Source organism: Sebastes umbrosus, chromosome 7 (genome assembly GCF_015220745.1).
Source record: "Sebastes umbrosus isolate fSebUmb1 chromosome 7, fSebUmb1.pri, whole genome shotgun sequence".
NCBI lineage: Eukaryota > Metazoa > Chordata > Actinopteri > Perciformes > Sebastidae > Sebastes > Sebastes umbrosus.
The window spans coordinates 11,134,118-11,156,940 of record NC_051275.1 but is presented as its reverse complement, the minus strand read 5'-3'; the positions used below and the strand labels follow the sequence as shown (position 1 = coordinate 11,156,940).

The 22,823-nt window shown below is 43.3% G+C and overlaps 4 protein-coding genes across 8 annotated transcripts in view; 1 reads left to right on the top strand and 3 right to left on the bottom strand.

Moving 5' to 3' along the window:
- Window positions 1-22,823, top strand: part of nf1a (neurofibromin 1a) — an 85,156-nt gene that overhangs the window by 49,598 nt on the left and 12,735 nt on the right. For all 4 annotated transcript variants that reach the window (XM_037774427.1, XM_037774428.1, XM_037774429.1 and 1 more), the window contains 13 exons: window positions 37-183; window positions 356-502; window positions 1,443-1,553; window positions 14,443-14,875; window positions 15,115-15,455; window positions 15,988-16,190; window positions 17,080-17,273; window positions 17,354-17,494; window positions 19,689-19,968; window positions 20,162-20,376; window positions 20,850-20,911; window positions 21,373-21,514; window positions 22,488-22,589. In XM_037774427.1, the coding sequence (XP_037630355.1) occupies window positions 37-183; window positions 356-502; window positions 1,443-1,553; window positions 14,443-14,875; window positions 15,115-15,455; window positions 15,988-16,190; window positions 17,080-17,273; window positions 17,354-17,494; window positions 19,689-19,968; window positions 20,162-20,376; window positions 20,850-20,911; window positions 21,373-21,514; window positions 22,488-22,589 (2,518 nt within the window). The remainder of the gene's footprint in view (window positions 1-36; window positions 184-355; window positions 503-1,442; window positions 1,554-14,442; window positions 14,876-15,114; window positions 15,456-15,987; window positions 16,191-17,079; window positions 17,274-17,353; window positions 17,495-19,688; window positions 19,969-20,161; window positions 20,377-20,849; window positions 20,912-21,372; window positions 21,515-22,487; window positions 22,590-22,823) is intronic.
- Window positions 1,916-6,391, bottom strand: omgb (oligodendrocyte myelin glycoprotein b). The gene is made up of 3 exons (XM_037774433.1): window positions 5,995-6,391; window positions 5,067-5,279; window positions 1,916-4,523 (listed from the first exon to the last, which is right to left on the bottom strand). Exons 1-3 carry the CDS (start codon window positions 5,997-5,999, stop codon window positions 3,536-3,538), a joined length of 1,206 nt encoding a protein of 401 aa, XP_037630361.1. The 5' UTR covers window positions 6,000-6,391; the 3' UTR covers window positions 1,916-3,535.
- Window positions 7,510-10,959, bottom strand: LOC119490895 (cell wall integrity and stress response component 1-like). Its single transcript, XM_037774432.1, has 2 exons — window positions 10,641-10,959; window positions 7,510-9,873 (listed from the first exon to the last, which is right to left on the bottom strand). The coding sequence occupies exon 2, from the start codon at window positions 9,829-9,831 to the stop codon at window positions 8,548-8,550; it is 1,284 nt and encodes a 427-aa protein (XP_037630360.1). The 5' UTR covers window positions 9,832-9,873; window positions 10,641-10,959; the 3' UTR covers window positions 7,510-8,547.
- LOC119490897 lies at window positions 12,104-18,763 on the bottom strand. 2 transcript variants are annotated; one of them, XM_037774434.1, is made up of 3 exons: window positions 18,339-18,763; window positions 14,097-14,259; window positions 12,104-13,897 (listed from the first exon to the last, which is right to left on the bottom strand). In XM_037774434.1, exon 3 carries the CDS (start codon window positions 13,889-13,891, stop codon window positions 13,247-13,249), a length of 645 nt encoding a protein of 214 aa, XP_037630362.1. In that variant the 5' UTR covers window positions 13,892-13,897; window positions 14,097-14,259; window positions 18,339-18,763; the 3' UTR covers window positions 12,104-13,246. The 2 variants fall into 2 exon arrangements, with proteins under 2 accessions (XP_037630362.1, XP_037630363.1); XM_037774435.1 differs by having other exon boundaries at window positions 18,343-18,763.

The window sequence follows — 22,823 nt, the reverse complement described above, 5'->3', positions numbered from 1 at the left end:
GTATCTTCTGTCTGTACTCTCTTCTCTCCATCTCAGGTTTTTCTTGGACATAGCGTCTGACTCTCCACCCAGCGACTCGGTCAACCACAGTCTGTCCTTCATCAGCGACGGTAATGTGCTAGCCCTCCACCGTCTGCTGTGGAACAACCAGGAGAGGATCGGCCAGTACCTCTCCAGCAACAGGTCAGGATGGATGATTTTGATGAAGAGTTCTGCTGTATGATCCCAAAAATGAACTAATTCTTTACCACTCTGGTCTCTCTTGACAATGAGACCCTGAGTCTCAATGGGATTACCTGTATAAATGCTGCTTAAATAAAGTAAAACAAATCATTCATTGTGATCTCATTTCCAGGGACCACAAGGCCGTCGGGAGGCGACCTTTTGACAAGATGGCCACCCTGCTGGCCTACCTGGGACCTCCTGAACACAAACCTGTGGCTGACACTCACTGGTCCAGTCTCAACCTGACCAGCTCCAAGTTTGAGGAGTTCATGACCAGGTATGACTTAATGTATACATACAGTAATGTCTCCTCCTGATAGACATAATATCTCCTCCTGAATGTGTCAAAGTCCGCCATCACGTCTCCCAAATCAAGCGAGTCACTCCAGTAGATTCTAAATCTCTGCTCAGCCTCATGTTCTCATTTTATATTACATTACTTTTCAAGGTCTTATTTGATCAAATAACTAAAATCTGGATTGCATTGCATGAGTGACTGACTGGCAGTAATACTACATCAATTTGGGATGGGTTTATGTATTCAACTATATCACTCCTTGCAATAAAGAAAAGAACTGCTTGCTACGCAGCTGGTAAAAGCTGTGACTGTCCCAGTTCCTCTGTTGTATTTATTCTTATAACAGCTACCCCCATTGCTTTAAGATGGCCTTTAAAATTGGTTTCCTGTGTTGAGGTTTGTTTCCTCTTTTATTTCCTGCGAGCAGCAACCACAATGACTTCATGCTGACGTTAATACCGAGATGCTTTTGTAACTGCTGTTTTTCCAATGTTCACTACCCTTTTCACAGAGGGTTCCCTCCATCAGTCTTCCACAAACTGATACTAAGCTACAAGCTAAATGGGTATCTGCAACTGAAAACAAAATATAACAATTTGTTAGCATTTAAAAAGGATACCTTCTGAGAGATTCTGTGAATTTGGCTTGTGTTGATCGCTGGATGTAGTGTGCACTGCTTTTAAATACATATTTACTTACTCTAAATTGGTAGGATTGGTCAAATGCTATGGACAGATTTCCCCACCGGCTTAAAAATATAATTTAATAATATAATGTGTGTATATATATATATATATACTCACATTATATTATTAAATTATATTTATATATTGCTCTAATACATCCTGAAGTGTGTCCAAAGTCCAAAATAAATAAACGAAGGTGAGACTGATCCTCAGCTCTCTGGTTTGTTCTGTAGGCACCAGGTCCATGAGAAGGAGGAGTTCAAAGCCTTAAAGACCCTCAACATCTTCTACCAGGCAGGAACCTCCAAGACCGGCAACCCAGTGTTCTACTACGTGGCCCGCAGGTTAGACCGTCTTTCTTCTCTCCTCTTCTCCTTTATCCTCTGAGTTACAGACGTCTCTTTCCCAATGTAAGTTTATGGGAAAAAGTCTTTTTGGGCCCAGTGGCATCACGTGATGGACACTAGAAGTTGTAATTCCACCGTATAGGCCACTACGAAAATTTGCTTCAAAGCATGGCACTCTTCCTCGGGGCTTGGTTCTGATCCTGCATTTTTTTCTACAATTTGGGATTTGGGAAAACCTTTGAAAAATCTTTCCATAAAGGTGTAGTTTAGAAAAAACATGAGCATTCAGTCTGTCGTTATTTAGTCTGTAAAAGGCTAATCAGTCAGTCCATAAATGACCAAGTGCCAACCTATGTTTCATTCATGTGTTTTTTTATTTGCAGTAAAGTTTCACTGAATCTCCGTTAAGTCAACAGTCCATCTGGCGTTCTACGGCATGATTTCAAACTCAGTTTGAAATAATGTTTGCAACAGTTGGTCTTTTGAGATTTGAAGAAATCAGATGGTTGAACATCTTCTGTGAGCGATAGATCGTAGACCCACAGTGCTTCTGCTCTTGTTTGTTCAGTCCAATTAATCCATATTTATTACACAAATAGTCCTGCAGCTGTGTGACTTGGACTAAAAGAATGGTACTGTGTGGTCACTCAAGGTCCTGATTTAAGGCTCATTTTCATCATGCCGATAGCTGTAAAATGTCAAACAGATCTGGATATGCTGAATACTTTACCTCAGGATCCATAATGTCCACCACTAACTTCTGCTGTCTATCTTTTCCTTTTTGGAGGGAAAAACTTTAAACGTTTCATGTTTGTCCTAAGGTTGCCATCTAGTGTAAAAGACAATGATTTGAATCATCAGCCAGGAACCCCACCTCCCCCTAACCTAAATGTAATGGAAATGTGGGAAGGAGTGATGAAAAATGTGTAGAAAGGAAGGCTGTGCACAGCTCTGCCCTTTTTCTTTTTTGCCGAATGCTTTTGCAAGGTCGGCCATCGACTCCTCTTCCAGACCAGACCGCTTCCTTTACTGCTGTCCAGTGTAACTGCCACTGCAGCTGGCAGCGCTGCCGATAGCCATGCAGGAGGGGCGCTCTTTATCAGGGTTTATAAGTTAGGCGAACAGAATGCTAAATACACGGTCAGCCCACTTTTGAATGGACTGTTCAGTGACCTCACAGTAAGAAAAAGCAGCACCAATATTGTGATTAATGAACGAGTCACAGCTTACTAAACTAAAGGGGACAAATCAAATGAAAGAATTTGATCTACTAAACTAGTTTTTGACAGGAAAACAACAGTTTTTGCCTTTGCTGATATTTTGATGGGCAGCCTTACTCAGTCTTTTCAACATGATTACGTTGTTTCTTGTGCTTGGTTTTACTTCTTGGGCTTATTTTCTTTTACATGGTATTATATCATAGGGGATTCATTGTACTCTACTGTTATTCATAAAATATTAAGTTTCTGCAGACAGGAACACCTTTAACCATTTCATGACTTCCTACTTGAAGTCTTTCATTTAACTATAGCCCTTTATTGGTAACTTGTATCTTAATTTGTTGTGTAGAGTTTTTAGTCTCCTCGTTACTCAATCAGAGTGCAAACAGGGACTATTGAATGTTATGTAATGTATATCGTCAATGCTGTTTTGAATGGCTCAGCAGAACCAAATGTAGCACAAGCATCACTTATATATTGTGCAAGCATTATACTGAGGAGTTGAGCATTGAACCATGGATTCAGATAGATCTTGTAGCTTTATACAGTTCATCTTGGTGTGTATGATTTTGAGAGACATTGTCATGTTGATGTTGAAACACGATGATACACTTGATGATGGTGACAAACGGCAGTAACAGTCACAACAGCTTTTACAAGAGAGATGAAAATGGACGTGCTGAGTGGAGTTGCTTGGTCGTATGTTCACTGTCCAAACTAATCTGGTAAGTAGTGTATTGTGTATCCAGTCAAGGTGGTTCAAAAGATGTTGAATGCTGTTGTCATGACTACAATAGTCAGGGTGACAGTTTGATGAGTCTCAATGAGGAGTCCCTCACATGTATTCCTTGAGTTAGCTACTTTGAGCTTCTTCGTTGACGATGGGCTTGCTGTTGTGCTTGTGTGTGTGGAGAAACTGTCATGATTAGTGGAAGATGTCCAGACAAACACCACGCGGTCTCCAGATTCATTCGCTCCTCTTTTGTCCTGATATATTCCTGTCTCGAAAAGTGCCAATTTGGCCTGGTAACTAGACGTGGCCTCTGCAGTCCTTGCAGGTGATTGACCATCATGCCCTTCACCTCTGCTGTTCACCCATAGAGGTGGCTCTGTGAACAGTGCAGAGTGCCACTCCTCCCCAGGTGTCGCCTGAGTGCTTTGCCCACAGATAGGTCTCGTGTAACAGGGGCAGCCTAAGATGGTTGCACGGGTCTGCTCAGTCCACGTCAGGACCTTTGTCATGTTTTCTTCTTCTTCACAAGCCCAGGGGTTATCCCCGAGAGTCATCAAATCCAGCCCCGTCAGCTTATCGAATATCCCCTCGGACAACCAGGAGAAGCGATTAGCGTGCAAATAGAACTTAGCCAGCCTCGGCAGCCGATCCAGCGATCCAGGCAGGATCCGCATGAGATAGTTATGCGACAAATCGATGCTCTCCAAGTTGTGTGGCATATTCGTGGGCACGGTCCAAAACCTGTTGTGGCTGAGGTTGAGAGCTCCGAGACTCGGCAGCGTGTTGTTGATGAAGACCACTCTCTCCAGCTCGTTGTCCGACAGGTCCAGCACTTTCAGGTTCCAGTGGTAAGCCGTGTCGTTTTTGTCCAGCGAGCGCAGATGGTTCCCCGCCGCTCGGATGTCCCACAGAGACCGCGGCAGGGCGGGGGGCAGGGTCTCCAGGCGGTTGTAGGACAGGTCCAGGGTTCGCAGGTGGGCATAGTGGGTGAGCTGGCTCTCCAGACCCTGCAAGCTGTCAGCAGAGTGTAATATCAAAAACAAATTTACAGTGTGTAAATATACATATATACCTACAATTTGACTCTGTAATGTCAGATACACAGCGTTGCTAACAACAGCATACCGTACAGCTTCCCCACTACTGCGTATTAGTTATCACTTCACATTGCAAGTGTGAAGGGTGAGCTGCTCTCGTCGTTCTAATTTAGTCCCGTTAGGCTCAGACAGATCATTATATTGTATATTATTCTGAGTCAACATAGCTAACTTGCAAGCAGTCACTAGGTAGTGTTGCTCAAAATAAAGGAGGCATGGAAGGACTGGAAATGAACTTGCAATTTGTTGCCTAACGAGCTTTTTTACCATCCACACACTGGCCAAATATCTCTTCTTTCTAACTCTAACCCTATCCTCTTAAAGAAAAGATTACTGCCCCTATGGTGGTAGAACTAACTTTGTACCTTCTGTTGCCTCTTACATGCACAGAAATCCAGTAAATTGTCCAAGAGCAGACCTGTAACTAAATGAGATTGCAGAGCTGCAGCTGCTTACGTACCTATTAAAAGAGAGGTTGAGAAAGCGGATGTTGTGCTGCAGACCGGGCGGTAACTTGGTTAGGCCTCGCGAGGAGCAGTCAACCACACGGTGCCCCCGACTGCAGGAGCACATGGCGGGGCAGATAGACAGCACCCGGCCTCCTAGCAGCCCACACAGCAGCAGGAGGAACAGGCAGGGCAGAGAGGCAGAGCAAACCGGCATGGTCAGGGCTCTGGAGAAACAGAGACAAGGCTTAATTAGGAGGATAGGCATCTGGAATTGATTGTAGAACAAGAAAATGATGGAAATGTTAATGGTTTACACTGTTTCATGTATAACTGATGTACGGTAACTCCAATATTATACATTAGTTCAAGTTCTGCCCTCATGTAAAGAGGGTAAAGAGTCCCACTTTGATACTCTTATGAAAATTGGATTTTTATAAGGGTGCTAGTCATGCTGAGTGCCGGCCAGCTTGAAGCTCTGCCAGTGGGACTGGAGCTCAGAGTGCTGCAGTGAGCCTCACTCATTCAGGGCGATACAGTACCTGAAGATGTTCTGATCTAAACACTGAAGGTCCATGTGTGTTTGTGTTTTCAAAGACAGGAACGTGGGACATGTCAACACCCTTTAAATGTGTTCCAGAAATGTCCTCACACCGTTGCATTATTCGGTGGATAATAATGCTCTGCTGTGCTTGTGCCATCACTAAACTCCTCCTGTGTTTTGATTAAATGCTGTAAGATTCCTTTTGTCAATATCTCCATGCAACACAAAAAAGGAGAGATCTGCATAGTGACAGAGCAGGGAGTAGTGTCCTCATGAGCCAGCACAACGTTACGCTGTAGTTTACTGCATCAACAACATTCCCCGATGAAATGGCTCACTGCTCAGGTGTAATGTGGGTCATACGTGTATTCCTTATCTTCCCATTTCAAATCACTCACCTCATCCTTTCTAGTGTTGGTCTGCCATCTCTCCTTTTCGCCTGTCGTTTCCTCCTCCAGCAGTTTGTCCCCCTTTTGTGCTTTATTGGTTGCTGTTGGAAGGTTACTGGTCTCAACCTCTTTTCTCTGGCTGTTACGGATGTTGTGGCGTGATACTAAACATGCTGCCTGCCAGTGCCGGCCCCCGTCCTGCTCGCCGCTCTGCAGGCTCCCGATGCAGCTGGAGGTTTGGGATAGGAGAAGGAGGGGGATGCAAGGAGGGGGGAGAGAGAGAGGTAGAGACAGAGCGAGAGAGAGAGAGAGAGAGAGAATTGCAGCAGCGAGCCCTTCCACTCTGCTGCTGATCAGGCAAGCTAGAGAATGTGTGTGTGTGTGTGTGTGTGTGTGTGTGTGTGTGTGTGTGTGTGTGTGTGCGCGCTTAACAGCAGCTCTCTCTCTCTCTTGTGCACACATTCTTATACACACTTTATATTAAAGGTGCTCTATATGATTTCCAGAGCATTAATATATCATCATCAACTATTATCTATGTAAAGATATAGAGGAGTAATGTCTACCTGAGCAGAGAATGAAGTCTCTTTCCCTCTGTATGTTCATGCATGTGAGCGTGCCCCACTGGCTAGCTAATGGCCGCTCTGCACTGCTCTCATACGGCGGCTCCAGCTGATCTGGACCGCCGCTGTGGAAGCGTAGAACCCAACTTCTAGTTTCTCCCCAGGTTAACACTGTTAGCTCTGTCAGCACCGTTGCCTTTGTTTTCAGTGTTAGCACCGTTAGCTACGAGCTGCCGGCTCAGCCGTCGCCATGTTGAGAGCCATGTGGAAGCAATAGAAATGCTCCCAATCTTAAACAATGGGTAAAATGACTGTAATATGAAAGTTGTCACTCGTACTTTTGGCCTCTTTTAGCTCATGATTTTGTTCTTACAGCACTTGTTTCCAGCAGCAGCAGGCAGTTGTTTTTAGCAACAATAAGCTCTACTTCTGCCGACACTAAAGCAGTTATAGTATGTATGAAATGACAATGTGAAAGGGGTTCTCTTGTACTGAGGAACCTACAGGGAATTATAGCCTGAATCAGCAGCTCTCCTCATAGTGAGTTTGAGCTCGTTGTCCATTGTCCGGCCCGCAACTTCAGTGTTTTAGTCACTCTCATAGCACTGTGTTCTGCTGCAGCACGCAGAGAAAAAGCTCTAAGGAACCACTGTTCACTACCTGCTCAGCAGCACACAGCAGACAGACCCAGTTAGAGACTAGCAGGGGGAACAAAGTGGAGCATTTAGCAGCTAAAGAGACAGATATGTACCAACAGGCCAGAGATAAAAATGAGAAGGAATAGGTGGCTTAGATTTGACTTCAAATGAATGCAAATGTTACTGTGTGTCTGCTGGATATGGACAGTAAATTAACTTAATAAGGTGTGATCATCACAATTATCTGAGGCTGCCGTATAACTAGACAATGAAGGCAGTTTGATGTTCCTCTAATGTGATGTGGCAATGAAAACACACTATAATAGGTTTACAGCTTTTAATGTTCGTTTGCTTATCATCAGCAATATGGTAAATGGACTTGCATTTAAATATATATATATATAATTTACAGCCTCTTGAATATTTTGGTGTGTGGAAGTGGGTTTGCTTTCAATGCGACAACCAAAACCACAACCACTCAGAGACATGTGACAGAAACCAGTTTCTCTTTTTTTTTTCTTTGCTTAACCTTCAGAATTCTCTTCAGATACAATCAAAGAAACACAAAACAAATTTAAAAAATATACATTTACAGTTTAACAAAATCTTCATGATCAGGATTATTTACAACTTGCAAAGGAACAATATGAGCAAGCAACTTGATTAAATAACACCTACATCTTCTTCTCATGACTCATAGCCTATAAATGACTCATTATGAAAACCACAGAGCGGTTATCATATGAAACCGTCAATAACCGACAGTAACACTGATCGGATCTCACTCTTCTTTCCCTTTTTAATGTGCCCTTAATTGCACATTAAACTAAAAGGTGCTCGGTGAAACCATACCTAGACTGCGCTAGTAGTAATAGTGGAAATTCATTGAAAATGCAAAACATGAACACAAAGGTGGCTGCATGCACCTCCTGGTTGTGTTGATTTATATAGTCGCATGTTACACAGGACACAGAGAATCAGGGTGACTTACAGTAAAGGCTGCAATAGTCGGAAGTATTACTCTAACATTATGCATTGCACATGATTGAGGAGATGACAACGTGAAAAATACTTCTCTTTTTACTGTTAGTTCTACTGTAGGTTAACATTTTGTGGGTATTTTATGATAATGTCCTTTCTTCAGTCGGGATCTTCTGTGTTATATACTGCTCTTAATTACTGCTTTTTCAAATGTTACATTAGAGACCTCGATAAGATATAGATCACTTCTCTCTTGTCATGATTTCCTTAAATGATGACATGTTGGTTTCCTGTGTTCACAGTCACAGTTGTTGTTGCCCAGAAACCAGTGAAAGTGGATGCGTTGTGGGGGGTTGGGGGCTTAAGCTCTCTTATGGTTGTCAAAAGCCATCAACTCCAGATAGAGTGAGGGAGTTTGCAGGATGGTCTTGACTGTGGTTAGCAGCCTCTGAATTGTTAATTGTCAGCAGCGGGTCATTGGTTTGTGAAGAGGTCTCTGAGATAGAGTTTTCAACAGTCTCTGGAGCGTCTCCTGTGTCTTTAATTTCTGGAACAACCACAGCAGTCCCGTTGCTCTCTTCTACATCTTTTCCATCCACCTCTCGGCCAAATGTGCTCCCATGATTTTGTTCTCCAAATGTAGTAGCTTGCGTCATGTCTGCCATCTCCTCGTCTCTCTCTGGGAGCATGGACAACCTTTTGGACAGCCGCTGAGGCAGGAAGCTGGAAAGAGAAATTTGGTTGGATGACCTCAGTGTTACCTGGCCGTTGTCAGCTCCCCCCTCAAGAAATGGTGAAGGACCAGCCCAGTCTCCAGTTGTTAACTGCTGCCTCTGAAGCTTCCGTTTCTTTATATAGATGGCCAGGAATCCTACCATCATCAATAGCAGGGCTCCACCTATTATCCCTGCCACTGCTTTGCCGTGGTTTGTTCCCTTTTTGGACTTTTCTGGAGGATCCTGTCTGTCCTTTGCCTTGGTGATGTGGATGAACGGTGTCTTTGTTGTGGCTATTGAACTTTTGTATAAACCCGTGGACGGCGTAGCATCATCACCTGTGACTGAGCTTGTGCTGGTAGATTTGTGTTCAACAGGCTCGGAAGATGTGTTTGTAGCAGAGGTGAGGTTTGTAGACGGCGTTGGACGTGTAAATGGACGGGTCGTTGTAGCGTTGGTGAACTGGCTTTGGTTGGAGCTGCTTGGCGTCGACGGTACCCATGTAGCTGCGGTTGGGATGCTGGCGTGACTGGTAACAACCGTTGTTGCTGATGTTGCAACTTTAAGTTGTATTTCTGTTGTGGACTTCATGCCTACTGTTGAGCTATTTAACTGAGACGATGTGGTTGGCGTTGCTGATGTTTGCGTTGCTGCGATTTGCATAGCTGGTGAGAATGTCTCAGAAGGTGTTGTTGGAGTAGTTTGCAGTGAGGGTTTAGCGCTGGGTTTTTCTTCTGTTGGATTTGCATAAACTACGATAGACTGTGTGACGTTAGGACCTGGATTTAGACTGGACGCCTCTCGTGTTCGCAGCTGGTCGGGAGTGAACTTATTTGGTGTTGTTGCCATTACATTGGTGAAGTTGTTATTCTGGTCAGACGTCACCGTGCTGCTCGCTGTCAGCTGCAGCAGCCATATGAAAATCAGGCTTACGAAATCGATGGTCATTGTTTTTCTTCTCTCTTCTGGCCGGTTGCTGCGTCTTTGTAGCTAGAAGAGAGGAAGTTATTTAGTCAGAGATGGAAAGCATGCAATCTGAAGCAATGTGGTGTTGTGAAATGTAGCTGGTGCTGCATCGCTTCCTCAAAATGCAACTCTAAATAGGCATATGTCTCCTGGGTACGTACAGGGTGTATGTAAAGCACTACAGTTTCTTCCGACTTATACATTCATCTCTCTTAAGTAACATACAAACAATATTAAAATATCATCATTTAAATGAGGTGTCCTGTTTTTTTTTTTTTTTTTGTTGTTTTTTTTTAGTTATTTTTTTAGTTATTTTTTTGGGGGCATTTTCCATTTTATTGAGAGGACAGTGGATAGAGTCTTGAAAGGGGGGAGAGAGAGAGTGGATGCGGAAAGGGCCACAGGCCGGATTCGAACCCGGGCCGCCGCGGTGAGGACCAAGCCTTAATACATGGACGCCCGCTCTACCAGCTGAGCTAACCCAGGCGCCCGAGGTGTCCTGTTTAATCAAGAAAGTAAACGTTGGCTTTGATAATAATTATTTTTGTTGTTTGTTTCTTATTTTTCTTATCAACTTCATCATTATCATTTCTCAATCCGAAATCACTCCAGGTTACTTTAGTTGCGATTGTGAGCAGATCAAATATACACAAGTTGTCTGTAAATAGATTTGTCACTCTTCGCTCAGTTTCAGGACACTTTTATGTGGACACTTTGCCCCATTTTTTAGCCCCCGCAATTAGGTGGACCTAAGGCTATATTAATAACTCAAATGAGTAAAATGTACTTACCGATGACTTTAGACAGATAGCCTCCGTAACTCGTTAGCTCACGTCCTTCCAGGATGTATTAAAAGTTCAGTATTTTAAGGATATTATGCGGCTGCTTGTCTGGCAGGATGTCCCCTGAATGAAAGCAGGAACTCGGGGCATGGAGGCTCCTCTCTGCTCAGATCTTGACTCTTTTTGACTAACTTACAGGAAGTGTGACGTGAAACTGATGACAATCCTCTGCATTCTCACTCCGCTGTGCTAAACGTAGTAGTTCATGTACCACACCGAAGCCTTATTACATGAACTTAGTACATGTACAGAACTGAACTGAATCAACATTTGTAGAAATCCAACATGTCCAGTACCTTGACTTTAATAATCTGCAAGACAAAATCATTTAAACTTGTACAGTGCATGTAGGCCTGATGGCTTGCACATGCTATTAAGGTCCACAATTCATACAGAGCCCTTTCTTCTGCTGAGTCATCAAGCATGGTGACCAGAGCAACAGATGCACATCCACGTCAGGGTCCATGTACTTGCTATCTTCAGATAGGCACGGGAACATGCACATGACTGACTTTTCAGTGACTCAACCCGGCACAAATCAAACACATGCCATGTGCGAAGACGCTACAAAGCTTTTCAGACACGACTGATAAAAGCGAATCACTTCAATGAAGAAGTAAAGTAACTATTGATATGTCTCAGGATTTTAGAAAGACGGCCAATTAGCTTTAAAAACAGGAGATTTTAGAAATCTACATGTGAGTAAATATTTTGTCTTGTTTACAGGATATTCAGCCTTTCAACCTTTCTTTCATTAGAATACATTTAATACATGACTCCTGTCTTTACACGGATTGTATAAAGGCCATAAAGTATGCAGAGGTTGCGTTAACTGAATATTTTCCGTCATTGACCAAATTTTTTAAACAAAGACGGAAAGATCTGAACACTGAAGGGCAATCTACATACACATGATTGTACATCAGAAACTTTATGTCTGCTCTGTACTGAAGCTGCCTGGGTAAAAGCCCAGTGTTGCTCACACAGTAAATGATATAGTGATAAACTTTGTAGTGTTGTCTGCTCATGCAGAAGATTAACCTAAATCTAATTGGGACACCCACAGTGTAAAGGCCAATGTAGCTTATGTTTAGCCTTCTTAACTGTATTTCTTTACAATTACAACCCCCCCCCCCCAAACCTCTATGGAACAGCAGGTGTGTTAGGTAGTCACATTTAGTCATGACCAGTGAATAATGTTGTTCTCCATAATAATAATAATAATGATAAGAAGAAGAAACTTAGCATGTTTTATTTCTGCTTACCACACCTTCAATACTTCAGTACCATCTGGCTAATCATTTCTTACAATGATGCTTCAATGTGTTTTTATAACTATACACTCCCTAAAGAAACCAATATAACTGAATGGCATAGAGTTTATGGATTGATTGATTGACACAAGACATTGACACAATTCAAAAATCAATTTATTTTAACAGGCTCTGTTTCATGTGTTATGAAAGGACAGCAGTATTAGTCTGCAGTACAGGAGACCATAGACAGCTAAACTGTCAACAAGGATTTATTAATACATCAAGGACTATTAGCAGGCATTGTACCAAACTCTCTGAACCATCGTTTCAACATGGCTTTGGCAGCACTCGAGGTCCCTGGTGTCAAATCTAGGAACAGGTCTTGGCATCTCTTTTGATACTTGTAACGTGTGTTGATCTACTTGTTACCTTTTTATCTGCTTCTTAAATATATTTCGTCTGTTCATTTATGTCGTAAAACCAGAAAACTGAGCCACATCGAACAGTCTTACGGCAAATGTTGAAGCAAGGGTGTAAAAATATGTATCATATTAGATGTTGAGAAGTTATACTTAACTAATTCTTATGGAAATATGTACACCTCACTCTTTTACAGCCTCAAGCGGCTTTACAGTGTGTACAGCATACACCTCAGATGAGGGAAAACTCCAGAAAAAACTTAAATGGGAAAAAAATAGAAGAAAGTTCAGAAAGAGCAACCGAGGAGGTGTTTATAATTACAGAGTTTTATGATAAGAATAATGTTGCCGACTGAACAACAGAGAGGTCTTCTCGGTCATCTTATTGTCAGACACAAGAAACAAATATTTTAAATTGAGTCTTTTTCTATACGTTTTTCTAAATGGTATAGTAATTTTGAACAAAACATCAAAATATCTACACGCTACCAGGACTGGGTTAAACCACAATAGTTTTTTGGTCCTGACTAAAATGTGTGTAGCACTGAGTAAAACAGATATTGAATGAATTGACGGATTTGTAAACTTCCTGATAATTAGATAAAAGTATAATTTTGCATGATTTACACTATATACAAGATATATAACACTTGACAACTTTGGCTTCTATTTCTCAAAGAAAGGTATCGAAAAATGATCTTTTTGGTTTGGGTGCAACATCTCTGGTATTGTATACTGGATTTCAAACGATGCCCAGGTGGCCCTACATGTTTTAGTTAGGTTTTAGTTAAATTCTATGAGGTGAAATAAACTGGAAAGAACGTAAATATAACACATCAGCTGAACTGACTGGTTGCTGTTTGGGCTGGAGTTTACCTCCTCACACAACAAGGGGCATGTCCTCTAGATCCCTGGGAATCTCCAGACAGGAATCTCTGGAGCTGGAGCTCTGCATCAGACAGGTCTTCTCTTCAGGGTCAAAAGCCGTGGCCCCTTTCTCAAGTCCTGCCCCAGCCTCTTCTCTTTCAACCTGCCTCTCTTCCTCCATCTCGCTGTCTGCTCTCACCTCCTCGAGCATGACACTGGCATCGCACGGCCCGACCAGTCCTCCGGCCTCTGGATTGTCGACGCCCCAGTAGCCCGTACCGCTCACCAAGTCCATGTTGGACCGGGAGGTTCGGGGGGCATAAGCCCGGCGCTGCATCTGGCACACCTGGCATGCCAATACCACGATGGCGACTAGCAGGCAGACAATCAGCCCCCCTGCTGAGCCTATAGCTATCAAACCCATCTCGGTGTCGATAAGGCAGTCGGCACGAGTGCCGTTGGTGTCTAGGTCCGGTGAGTCAGTGCGGCCAATGGTAGTGAGGCTGGGCTCCACAGCAGGGGTTGAGCTGCCACCTTGATCTCCTGCTCTTTGCGAATACGCCTTCATGGTTGACAGGTCTCTGTCTGCATCCGTCGGACCGAACGGCAGCTGGTTGAGCAGGAGAAACAGCCAGAGAGAAGTAATGGTGCCTTCCATTGTGCTCTGTAATTAAAAGCAGAAATGTAGCATCACTGTTTAAGGTGAAGATGAACTGACCTTAGCCCTGATGAAGCTGCTACTTAAGTACTTACATAATGCAACTGCAAAAACAATTGAGACCAGAAAGTTGATTTCTATAGTTAAGCTTATTTTAAAAGATTAACTTTTAACGTAAGTGTGATTTTGTATTGGCAATACTTACTTGACGTAGTCTTATGTGGAGGTCTTGGTGGAGGGATGGAGTGAGACACCTACTGCGGACAGACTCTTGAGATGCTCTGAACTCACTTCCTGTCCCCCTCTCTGGGTCTTTTTCTGGCCGGGTTATTTCGGGGCCCCTCGTTGACGCCACAGATGCCTATTAGCTATTACAAGAAAAGAGAGACAAAAAAGAAATGTCGTTTCTCAGAAGTCAAATAGACTTTCACTAGTCTAACACATGATGCTGTGAACAGTTTTAGGCATGCTCAGCTACACAGCTACATTTACTACAGAAGGCCTGACTTTGAATTTGACCTTGTCTGATTTTTTTTATCTCCTTTCTTTAGGTTCAAAACCGGCCAGATCAATGGTGACCTACTCATCTACCATGTCCTCCTCACTCTCAAACCCTACTACGCTAAGCCCTACGAGATAGTTGTGGACTTGACACATGTAGGACCCAGCAATCGCTTCAAGACCGACTTCCTGTCCAAGTGGTTTGTGGTCTTTCCTGGCTTTGCCTATGAAAATGTAGCAGCCGTCTTTGTCTACAACTGCAACACCTGGGTGAGGGAGTACACCAAGTACCACGAGCGGCTACTGACGGGCTTGAAGGGCAGCAAGCGGCTCCAGTTCATCGACTCGCCGGCTAAGCTGGCCGAGCACATCGAACCCGACCAACAGAAGCTACCTGCAGCCACACTGACCCTGGAGGAAGATCTTAAAGTGTTCCATAATGCCCTCAAGCTGGCCCATAAAGACACCAAGGTCTCAATAAAGGTGAGGATGCAGCCATAGGGCAACGGTAGCTCAGTCTGTAGGGGAACCGGAAGGTCAAGGTTCAAGTCCCCGCACGGACCAAGTACGGATTTACTTTACTGTTACATTTACACAGCAGTTTGTACTAAAAGATGCTGAATATGTTTTAGTCTGAAAGGATTAGATCAGAGAAGGTTAGTACGATCATTAGAGAAGTCTTGGGTTTCCTAAAACAACGTATGTTTTTTCTTGCTGATCAGGTGGGCTCGACTGCGGTTCAGGTGACCTCAGCCGAGCGGACGCGTGTCCTCGGCCAGCCCGTCTTCCTCAACGACGTCTACTACGCCTCAGAGATCGAGGAGATTTGCTTGGTGGATGAGAGCCAGTTCACCCTCACCATGGCCAACCAGGGCACGCCGCTCACATTCATGCACCAGGAGTGCGACGCCATTGTCCAGTCCATCATCCACATCCGAACACGCTGGGAGCTGTCGCAGCCCGACTCCATCCCACAGCACACCAAAATTCGACCAAAAGACGTTCCCGGCACTCTGCTCAACATCGCTCTGCTGAACCTTGGCAGTTCTGACCCCAGCCTCAGGTCAGTCCTGCACGGCATTTAGAGTTATTCTAGCAAGACGTTTCCACCTTAAATAAAACAGTAACCTCACCAGCTTTAATGAAAAAAGTGGAACTCCAGAAGAAAGGGAGAGTCTGATCCATGTATTTGAGACACCAACGATTTTTCTTTTAGCCAAACAAGTTGTAATTTGTGCGGTGGACTTCCAGCTGGAGGAAGTGACATGTCAACAATGTCAAATCCATATTGTTGTCTAAACTGCAGCAAAGCAAATGCTCTCTTTCCAGAGAAAAATTATCTGTTTGGTGTCTTTTTTTTTTGTATCAGGAATGCTAATTCCTAGTACCAAAATGTCAAGACAGTGGTGTTTTGGGCTGCAAATGTAAAATGACCTTGTGTGGCTTTAGTTTAACATTAAATTACACTACATGGAGACTCTTATTTCTGCCCATATCTGTTACGGAAAAAAAGACAACTGAGGAATGGTAAGACTTGAAAGCACTTCTCTTGACAGGACTTAACACCTCTGACTTGTTGTCTATCCCACATCTAGGTCTGCGGCTTACAATCTATTGTGTGCTCTGACCTGCACCTTCAACCTAAAGATAGAGGGCCAGCTGCTGGAGACGTCAGGCCTCTGCATCCCAGCTAACAACACCCTCTTCATAGTCTCCATCAGCAAGACTCTGGCTGCCAACGAGCCACATCTGACACTGGAGTTTCTGGAGGAGTGCATTTCAGGCTTCAGCAAGTCCAGTAAGTCCACTTAACACAGCTGCTGGAAGGCATACACATGCTCTCACATATATATACCGTCATACAGCTGAGTAAATTTACAACTCATGCTCTTGTTACTCTTTCTGAATCTAATAGACACATTGGGCTCATATGGGGTTTGTTGTGTTTGCACATAACTGCCTTTTTTCAGGGTTTGTTTAAATATGTTGTTAAGCACAATAGAGATTTTACTAATAGGCCACATATTCATTACACAAAATGATTATCATCTCAGCGGAAATGAGACTGGTCCCCCATTTAAGACAAGCACTAAGAATCTGAAAGCCCTGCGCTCCCACTAAAGACACTAAAAACAGCTAAACAGCACTGAGTTAGTTATGGAAAGTCATAAAAAGGCCACGATGAATCCTTGTTGGTAGCTGTATGTGAAGCAAGTGTCATGTTGCTAGTGTGTTAGAGCGATGATGCGTTGTGCTGCACTGGGCTGGACTAGTTGTCTCCGCCGCTGTAGCTCTTTAATGTGTTGCCAGTGTTTCTGCTTTAGTTTCACACTCATGGATGACCGTTCTTTTGTTTTGGTCGATTATGACTGACTGGATTCTCTCTCACTACACACATACTGTATATCGGATGTTCAAGTCGTCCTGACCTCTTTTAAACCGCTCTGTAATACCACACAATAAGGCTAGGTGACACAGCAAATGTTTACAATATGTTTGTGATAACTACAACATAAACTAACAAGCATGAACATCTAAAATGGGATCCCACATTTGATGCAACCAAGAGCATACATTTGTTAGACATGTTTGTTATTAATGCTGTGATATCATATAGGGAACTTGTCTGTAGGCTACCTTGCATTAAAAACTATGTGTATTGACGGAGTGTTGTTTTTCTATTGTAGGTATTGAGCTGAAGCATCTGTGCTTGGAGTACATGACACCGTGGCTGCTAAACCTGGTTCGCTTCTGTAAGCACAACGATGACGCCAAGCGCCAGCGCGTCACCGCCATATTGGACAAACTCATCACCATGACGATCAACGAAAAGCAGATGTATCCCTCCATCCAGGCCAAGATCTGGGGCAGCCTGGGCCAGGTGAGTCTACCACACCAGCAGCCCGATGAGTAGACGACGTGTTGTGGATTTGACCTCTAACTTCCTCACTGTGTCCTCAGATAACCGACCTGCTGGATGTGGTGTTGGACAGCTTTATCAAGACCAGTGCCACGGGAGGCCTGGGCTCCATCAAAGCAGAGGTCATGGCTGATACTGCAGTGGCTCTGGCTTCAGGGAATGTCAAACTGGTCTCCAGCAAGGTGAGCTACTATATTCTGGAATATAGTCTGCAGAGTTACCTGTGTTCAGCACGAAGACACATTTTGTTCATTGAATATATACATGTATATAGCCACTGAAAACCACCCAGACAGAAGCTTGTTGGCTCAGTTTCTGTGGTTCCTGCATCAAAATGAGCATGTTGAAGAGGCGCCGCCTTCTTTCTATATGTTGGCTAAACTTAACATATCTACCTCGACTACTTCTGTCTGTATGGAGCATCTGGTGTGTTCTTACGAGCATCAATTGACACAAGGCTACGCAATGTGATCAGTGTGTGTGATGCACTATAAGGATGGCGTTTCCCTGCCAGCCATTTTTTGAATGCAGCAGAGAGAATTGATGGAGGAAGAAAAAGGCTAAGCAGCAACAGCAACCGCATGAGAACCCTAACCCCGACATCTTCTTGTGACTTTTTGCAAGATAACCACAGCAGCTTGAGCTAAAAGTAGCATGTCTTTTGTTCCCTACTTTCATTTCAAAGTGCACCAGAATGCTCCATTTACACATTCAAATTGTACAAATCGGTTTGGTAATCCCCCCCAGCCTCAGCTACCCGGGTCACGATAGTTTCACACCACATTTTAGACAACATACCTGTAACATGAAATATATCTACTGACTTGATGCTACATTCAGTTTAAATAATACTTTTCCATATTGTTAAAGTAAGCACATGTTATATTCCATAACATTAATACAAGACTGGTGTATTACAGCATTGACATTGTTGTATTTATTATAGCGAAGTGACAAGATGAATGAATGAATTACATTTTTGTTAAAGGTTATTAGAAATCGGCATTAAATGTAATAATTACTTACTTACTAATGGAAGAAATAAATCCAATGCTGTATATCACTCCTGACTATTCAAAGAAACCAACTCATTCACTCACTATCCATCGGCTGTGTGCTCTGGATCCAAATTCAGCCTGTTACTCAGATAGACAAACACAACATAGACCGCAGACACAATAGAAAAGCCAGGCCCCGGCTCCTATTATGGCAGACACCAGCACTACACTGAATGGTGGCCATTGTGAAGGTTGTTGACGAAGAAAAGCCAGTCAGTGTTTAAGCTGAAGTGCTGCTCGCCCCCCGCACTGATTTTGTGTTGTTTTAACAAAGTGTTGTACTGAATTTAAGAATATCAAATTGCAAACTGTACATATCTGTTGGACCATACATGAATCTTAATGTCGGTGTTATCCACAGGGTTACTGTCTGATGTCATGGCAAGACAGCCCACTTCTTCACAATGGTGCCTTGTCCGCTGCTCTTGAACTCTTTTGTTTCCCAGAATTGAATACACGCTATTTTCTAATTGGTTTTGACCATCGCCATACTGTCATATGTATCAGCTCCATATCTAAAAAGACTGTTATGTTCTTCTACGTTTGGGCACAGTAGATTTCACCACAACTTCTACATGATGACATTGTATGTGTGAGCTAGACAGCTTTCCGAGCTTGAGAAGTTATTTATGTAGTTTTGGACCCGGCCGTCATGTTGAAAGCTGTCGAGACAAAACCAAGCACCGCCCACCGGCCGGAGCAAATGTTCTCATTTTACAGCTGAACAGTACACTAAAAATATGATTCTGACAACATCTGGGGAGAGAAATAGGCATTACAGTAACAGAATATTGATTCATATTTGATCAGCGCCGCCTAGGTTGACCGTTTGATCAGAGTTCACCAGTTGATTGAAAGCTGCTGTAGAGACTCCTCGGTTCTGATTGGTTGTTTTCCTTCGGCTGCGATGGAATCTTGTAAATGGTCTTTATGGGGAGACAGCAGGTCAACAGTAGATGTCAAATAGAAGTGGTGTACATCATCTGAAAGCTGTGAACCTGAAGATTAATTTGAGATGCAGCTCAGCACTGTGTGTCAAGTTGTTCTAGTCATAAATCAGAAATAAACATGAAATATTTAAAGAATTCATTAAAATTGTAAAAGTGTATAAGGGTTTAGAACATGATGATAGAAGTATATGATGGCCATCACCATGCTCTAGGAGGATTTATGATGGATTTGGTCGTATGGACATATTTGTTGCCACCGAGGTGTATTGTATTGTAATGAGACTGTATGATATTTGTCATGATAGCTGCCTGCACAGAGTTTTGTCTATAGTGTTTCAATGGCGGTCTTCTCTTGTTCTTTGTGGCAGGTTATTGGTCGCATGTGTAAGATCATAGACAAGACGTGCCTGTCGCCAACGCCCACACTGGAGCAGCACCTGATGTGGGACGACATAGCCATCTTGGCACGCTACATGCTCATGCTGTCCTTCAACAATTCCCTGGATGTCGCAGCCCACCTGCCCTACCTGTTCCACGTGGTGACCCTGCTGGTAGCCACCGGGCCGCTGTCCCTTAGGGCCTCCACCCACGGTTTGGTCATCAACATCATCCACTCCCTCTGCACCTGCTCGCAGCTCAACTTCAGTGGTGAGGAACTTAATGTGGCCGTTTGATTTGACCAGCAGCCTGCTGTTGCAGTATGGATGAGAGATTTGTCTTCCAGTTTATGGGAATGGTGTAGATGACTCGTATGAGAGCAATCTGAAAAGCTAGGTGTACTCAAGCCAGAGTTTCTGTCCTATCAAAATAAAATGTGCGTTGTCGTGTTCAATGATTTCAGAGGAGACAAAGCAGGTTCTGAGGCTGAGCCTGACGGAGTTCTCCCTGCCCAAGTTCTACCTGCTGTTCGGCATCAGCAAAGTCAAGTCAGCTGCCGTCATCGCCTTCCGCTCCAGCTACAGAGACCGCTCCTTCTCACCAGGCTCCTACGAGAGGGAGACGTTTGCCCTGTCCTCCCTGGAGACCGTCACCGAGGCCTTACTGGAGATCATGGAGGTCAGCTGACAAAACTGTTCTTCACTCGTGCATTTATTTCATATAAGAAAACCCAAAGATCCCAGCAAGAGTTGGGAGATATGACAGAAAATGTTATAATAAAAATGTCCATGTCCTGCGATAATTATCTCTGTTACAATACTGTATATTCAGTGTGTTAAATGCTTAATTTGATTGTGGAACAAAACAACCGAAATGCAACAAGAAATTCTTAATATTTTTATCAATATAAAACTCTTTGCTGCAATTTAGATAGTTGATAAGCAGCTGGCCAAATGTGATGTTCTCTGTTCTTGACCTGTTAACAGTTCAATAATAGATCTGCCAAATCTATCAAAATGAAAACATGTCTCACAACTTGCATTGCCGCTCACACTGGTCTACAACTGTCTGTGCATTCTCACAGTCAGACAGAGATTTGCCAACTCTGTCAGTTTCTTTAAGTCTGTTTGCTCTCCGTTTTCTTTCTCCAGGCTTGTATGAGGGACATCCCAGCCTGCAAGTGGTTGGACCAGTGGACAGAGCTCGCAAAGAAGTATGAACCTCCTTCATCTTATTTTAATGCATTCATGTTAAAGCTAGGGTTGGTAATGTATTTTAGAAACCTTTTTTTGTTATATTAGTTGAAATTCTTTTAACATTCCGACAGCAATCGATAAATCAAATCCTCTGACAAAAAAAAGGGAAAAATCTGTGGCTGTCGCAGGACTGTAATAATCCCGCCCAATCATTTCATTCAGCCCGAATAAAATGCTTTGGAGGTAGACCTGAAGGGACGGACAGTCAGTGTTGCTGACTTGGTGACTTTCTCTCTAGATTTAGGGACTTTTGGAGCTTTCTTTGGAGAACAGTTGGAAACACTGGGCTGGGTTTTTCGGTTGGATACTTTCAAAATCTAGCGTACTCTTGCCGGTTTCTCCAATGTTGCCAACCCCACCTTTTAAGAACATGAATGTGCAGCGTGTAACATACTGTATGTGTGTGTTTGGATTCCAGGTTTGCATTCCAGTACAACCCGTCTCTCCAGCCCAGAGCGCTGGTGGTGTTCGGCTGCATTAGTAAGAGGGTGAGCCACGGCCAGATCAAGCAGATCATCCTAATCCTCAGCAAGGCCAGCCCACTGCTCAGCATAGACCGGGTGAGAGTGCACATTCACTCATATGACCGTCTCTGTCAAACCTATGCTCTAAACCATCAACATGACATGTGTTTCAGTTCATTGAAAATCAATAGAAGGCACCCAGTACAGTGCACATTCAGTCCACCAACGCTGTGCTGTTGGCTAGTTAGGCTACTTCACCTTCACTTGTGAAAGTCTTATTATGGATTATTATGGAGTATGATCCCAAAAAGTTACAAATTTTCTTCACCCCTCTGTTCTGAAAACATATTTGTAGAGCTCTAACTCTCTAAGGTTTTTATTAATATATACGACTCATTTAATTTTTTCTCGAATCGCGCCGGTACAGGACACGTATCATCATCCGTCCTTAACTTTCCTCATTAACTTTCATGGACTGAAAAAACACACTGTGAAAACAGACAACACACAAAAACAAGTTCACGGTTATTTAAAGGTACACAGTGCCATGGATTGGCGTTGCTATGGCTCTATCTTGACGCCGTGGTAGCGACCTGTCAATCACAAGGTAGCCCCGCCCTAAAGCATCCCCTGCTTTATGGTCTATTTGACTCTAAATGGGACCATAATTTACTAAATGAATATCATGCTGTATTGAAGAAGACTTGAAACTAGCGATTGAGACCATAAACTCATGTTTACAATGTTTACTGAGGTAATAAATCAAGTGAGAAGTAGGCTCATTTTCTCATAGACTTCTATACAATCAGAGGAGTCGCTCCCTGCTGGCTGTTAGAAAGAATGCAGGTTTAAGGCACTTCAGCATTGTCCTCTCAGACCTGGAGTTTGCCTCTTGCTTTATACAGAGACATTTGATTGAATGTTACTTTCATGTAGTATTAGTTGGATTGGTATTTGTTACAGCTAATCAGTACAGTGAAGGCGATGATGAATAAGTTGTTTAATGACTTTCTTTTTCCCTCCTCTCCCTCCACACTTGCTCCTTCTCTCACTTCCCTCTTCATCACAGGGTCTGGAGAGCTGTCTGAAGGGGCCGGACAATTACAACAGCCAAGTGTTGATAGAGGCCACAGTCATTGCTCTGACCAAGCTGCAGCCGCTACTCAGCAAGGTATGAGATCCACCTGCAGCCACCTGCAGTATCTATGCCAAGCTAAATCAAATATCAAGATAAGTTCTACAATAGTTCTAAATTAGCTGAATGATCAGCAGTTCAGTAGTGAATCTCTGTTCATCTCTCCATAATGGGGGTAGATTTGTCTCAATAATATTTGTGCGAACAAATCGACAATCTGTGTGTAAATGTGTCCCGCTAGGGATTTGAATGAAATGTTTTGAAGGGGTG

Coding starts and splice junctions, on each gene's coding strand:
- omgb (XM_037774433.1), bottom strand. Junction 4,524..5,066: donor CTCAACCTCTCTTTTAATAG/GTACGTAAGCAG, acceptor CTCTGCTGACAG/CTTGCAGGGTCTGGAGAGCC.
- LOC119490895 (XM_037774432.1), bottom strand. CDS start 9,831: ATGACCATCGATTTCGTAAGCCTGATTTTCATATGGCTGCTGCAGCTG.
- LOC119490897 (XM_037774434.1), bottom strand. CDS start 13,891: ATGGAAGGCACCATTACTTCTCTCTGGCTGTTTCTCCTGCTCAACCAG.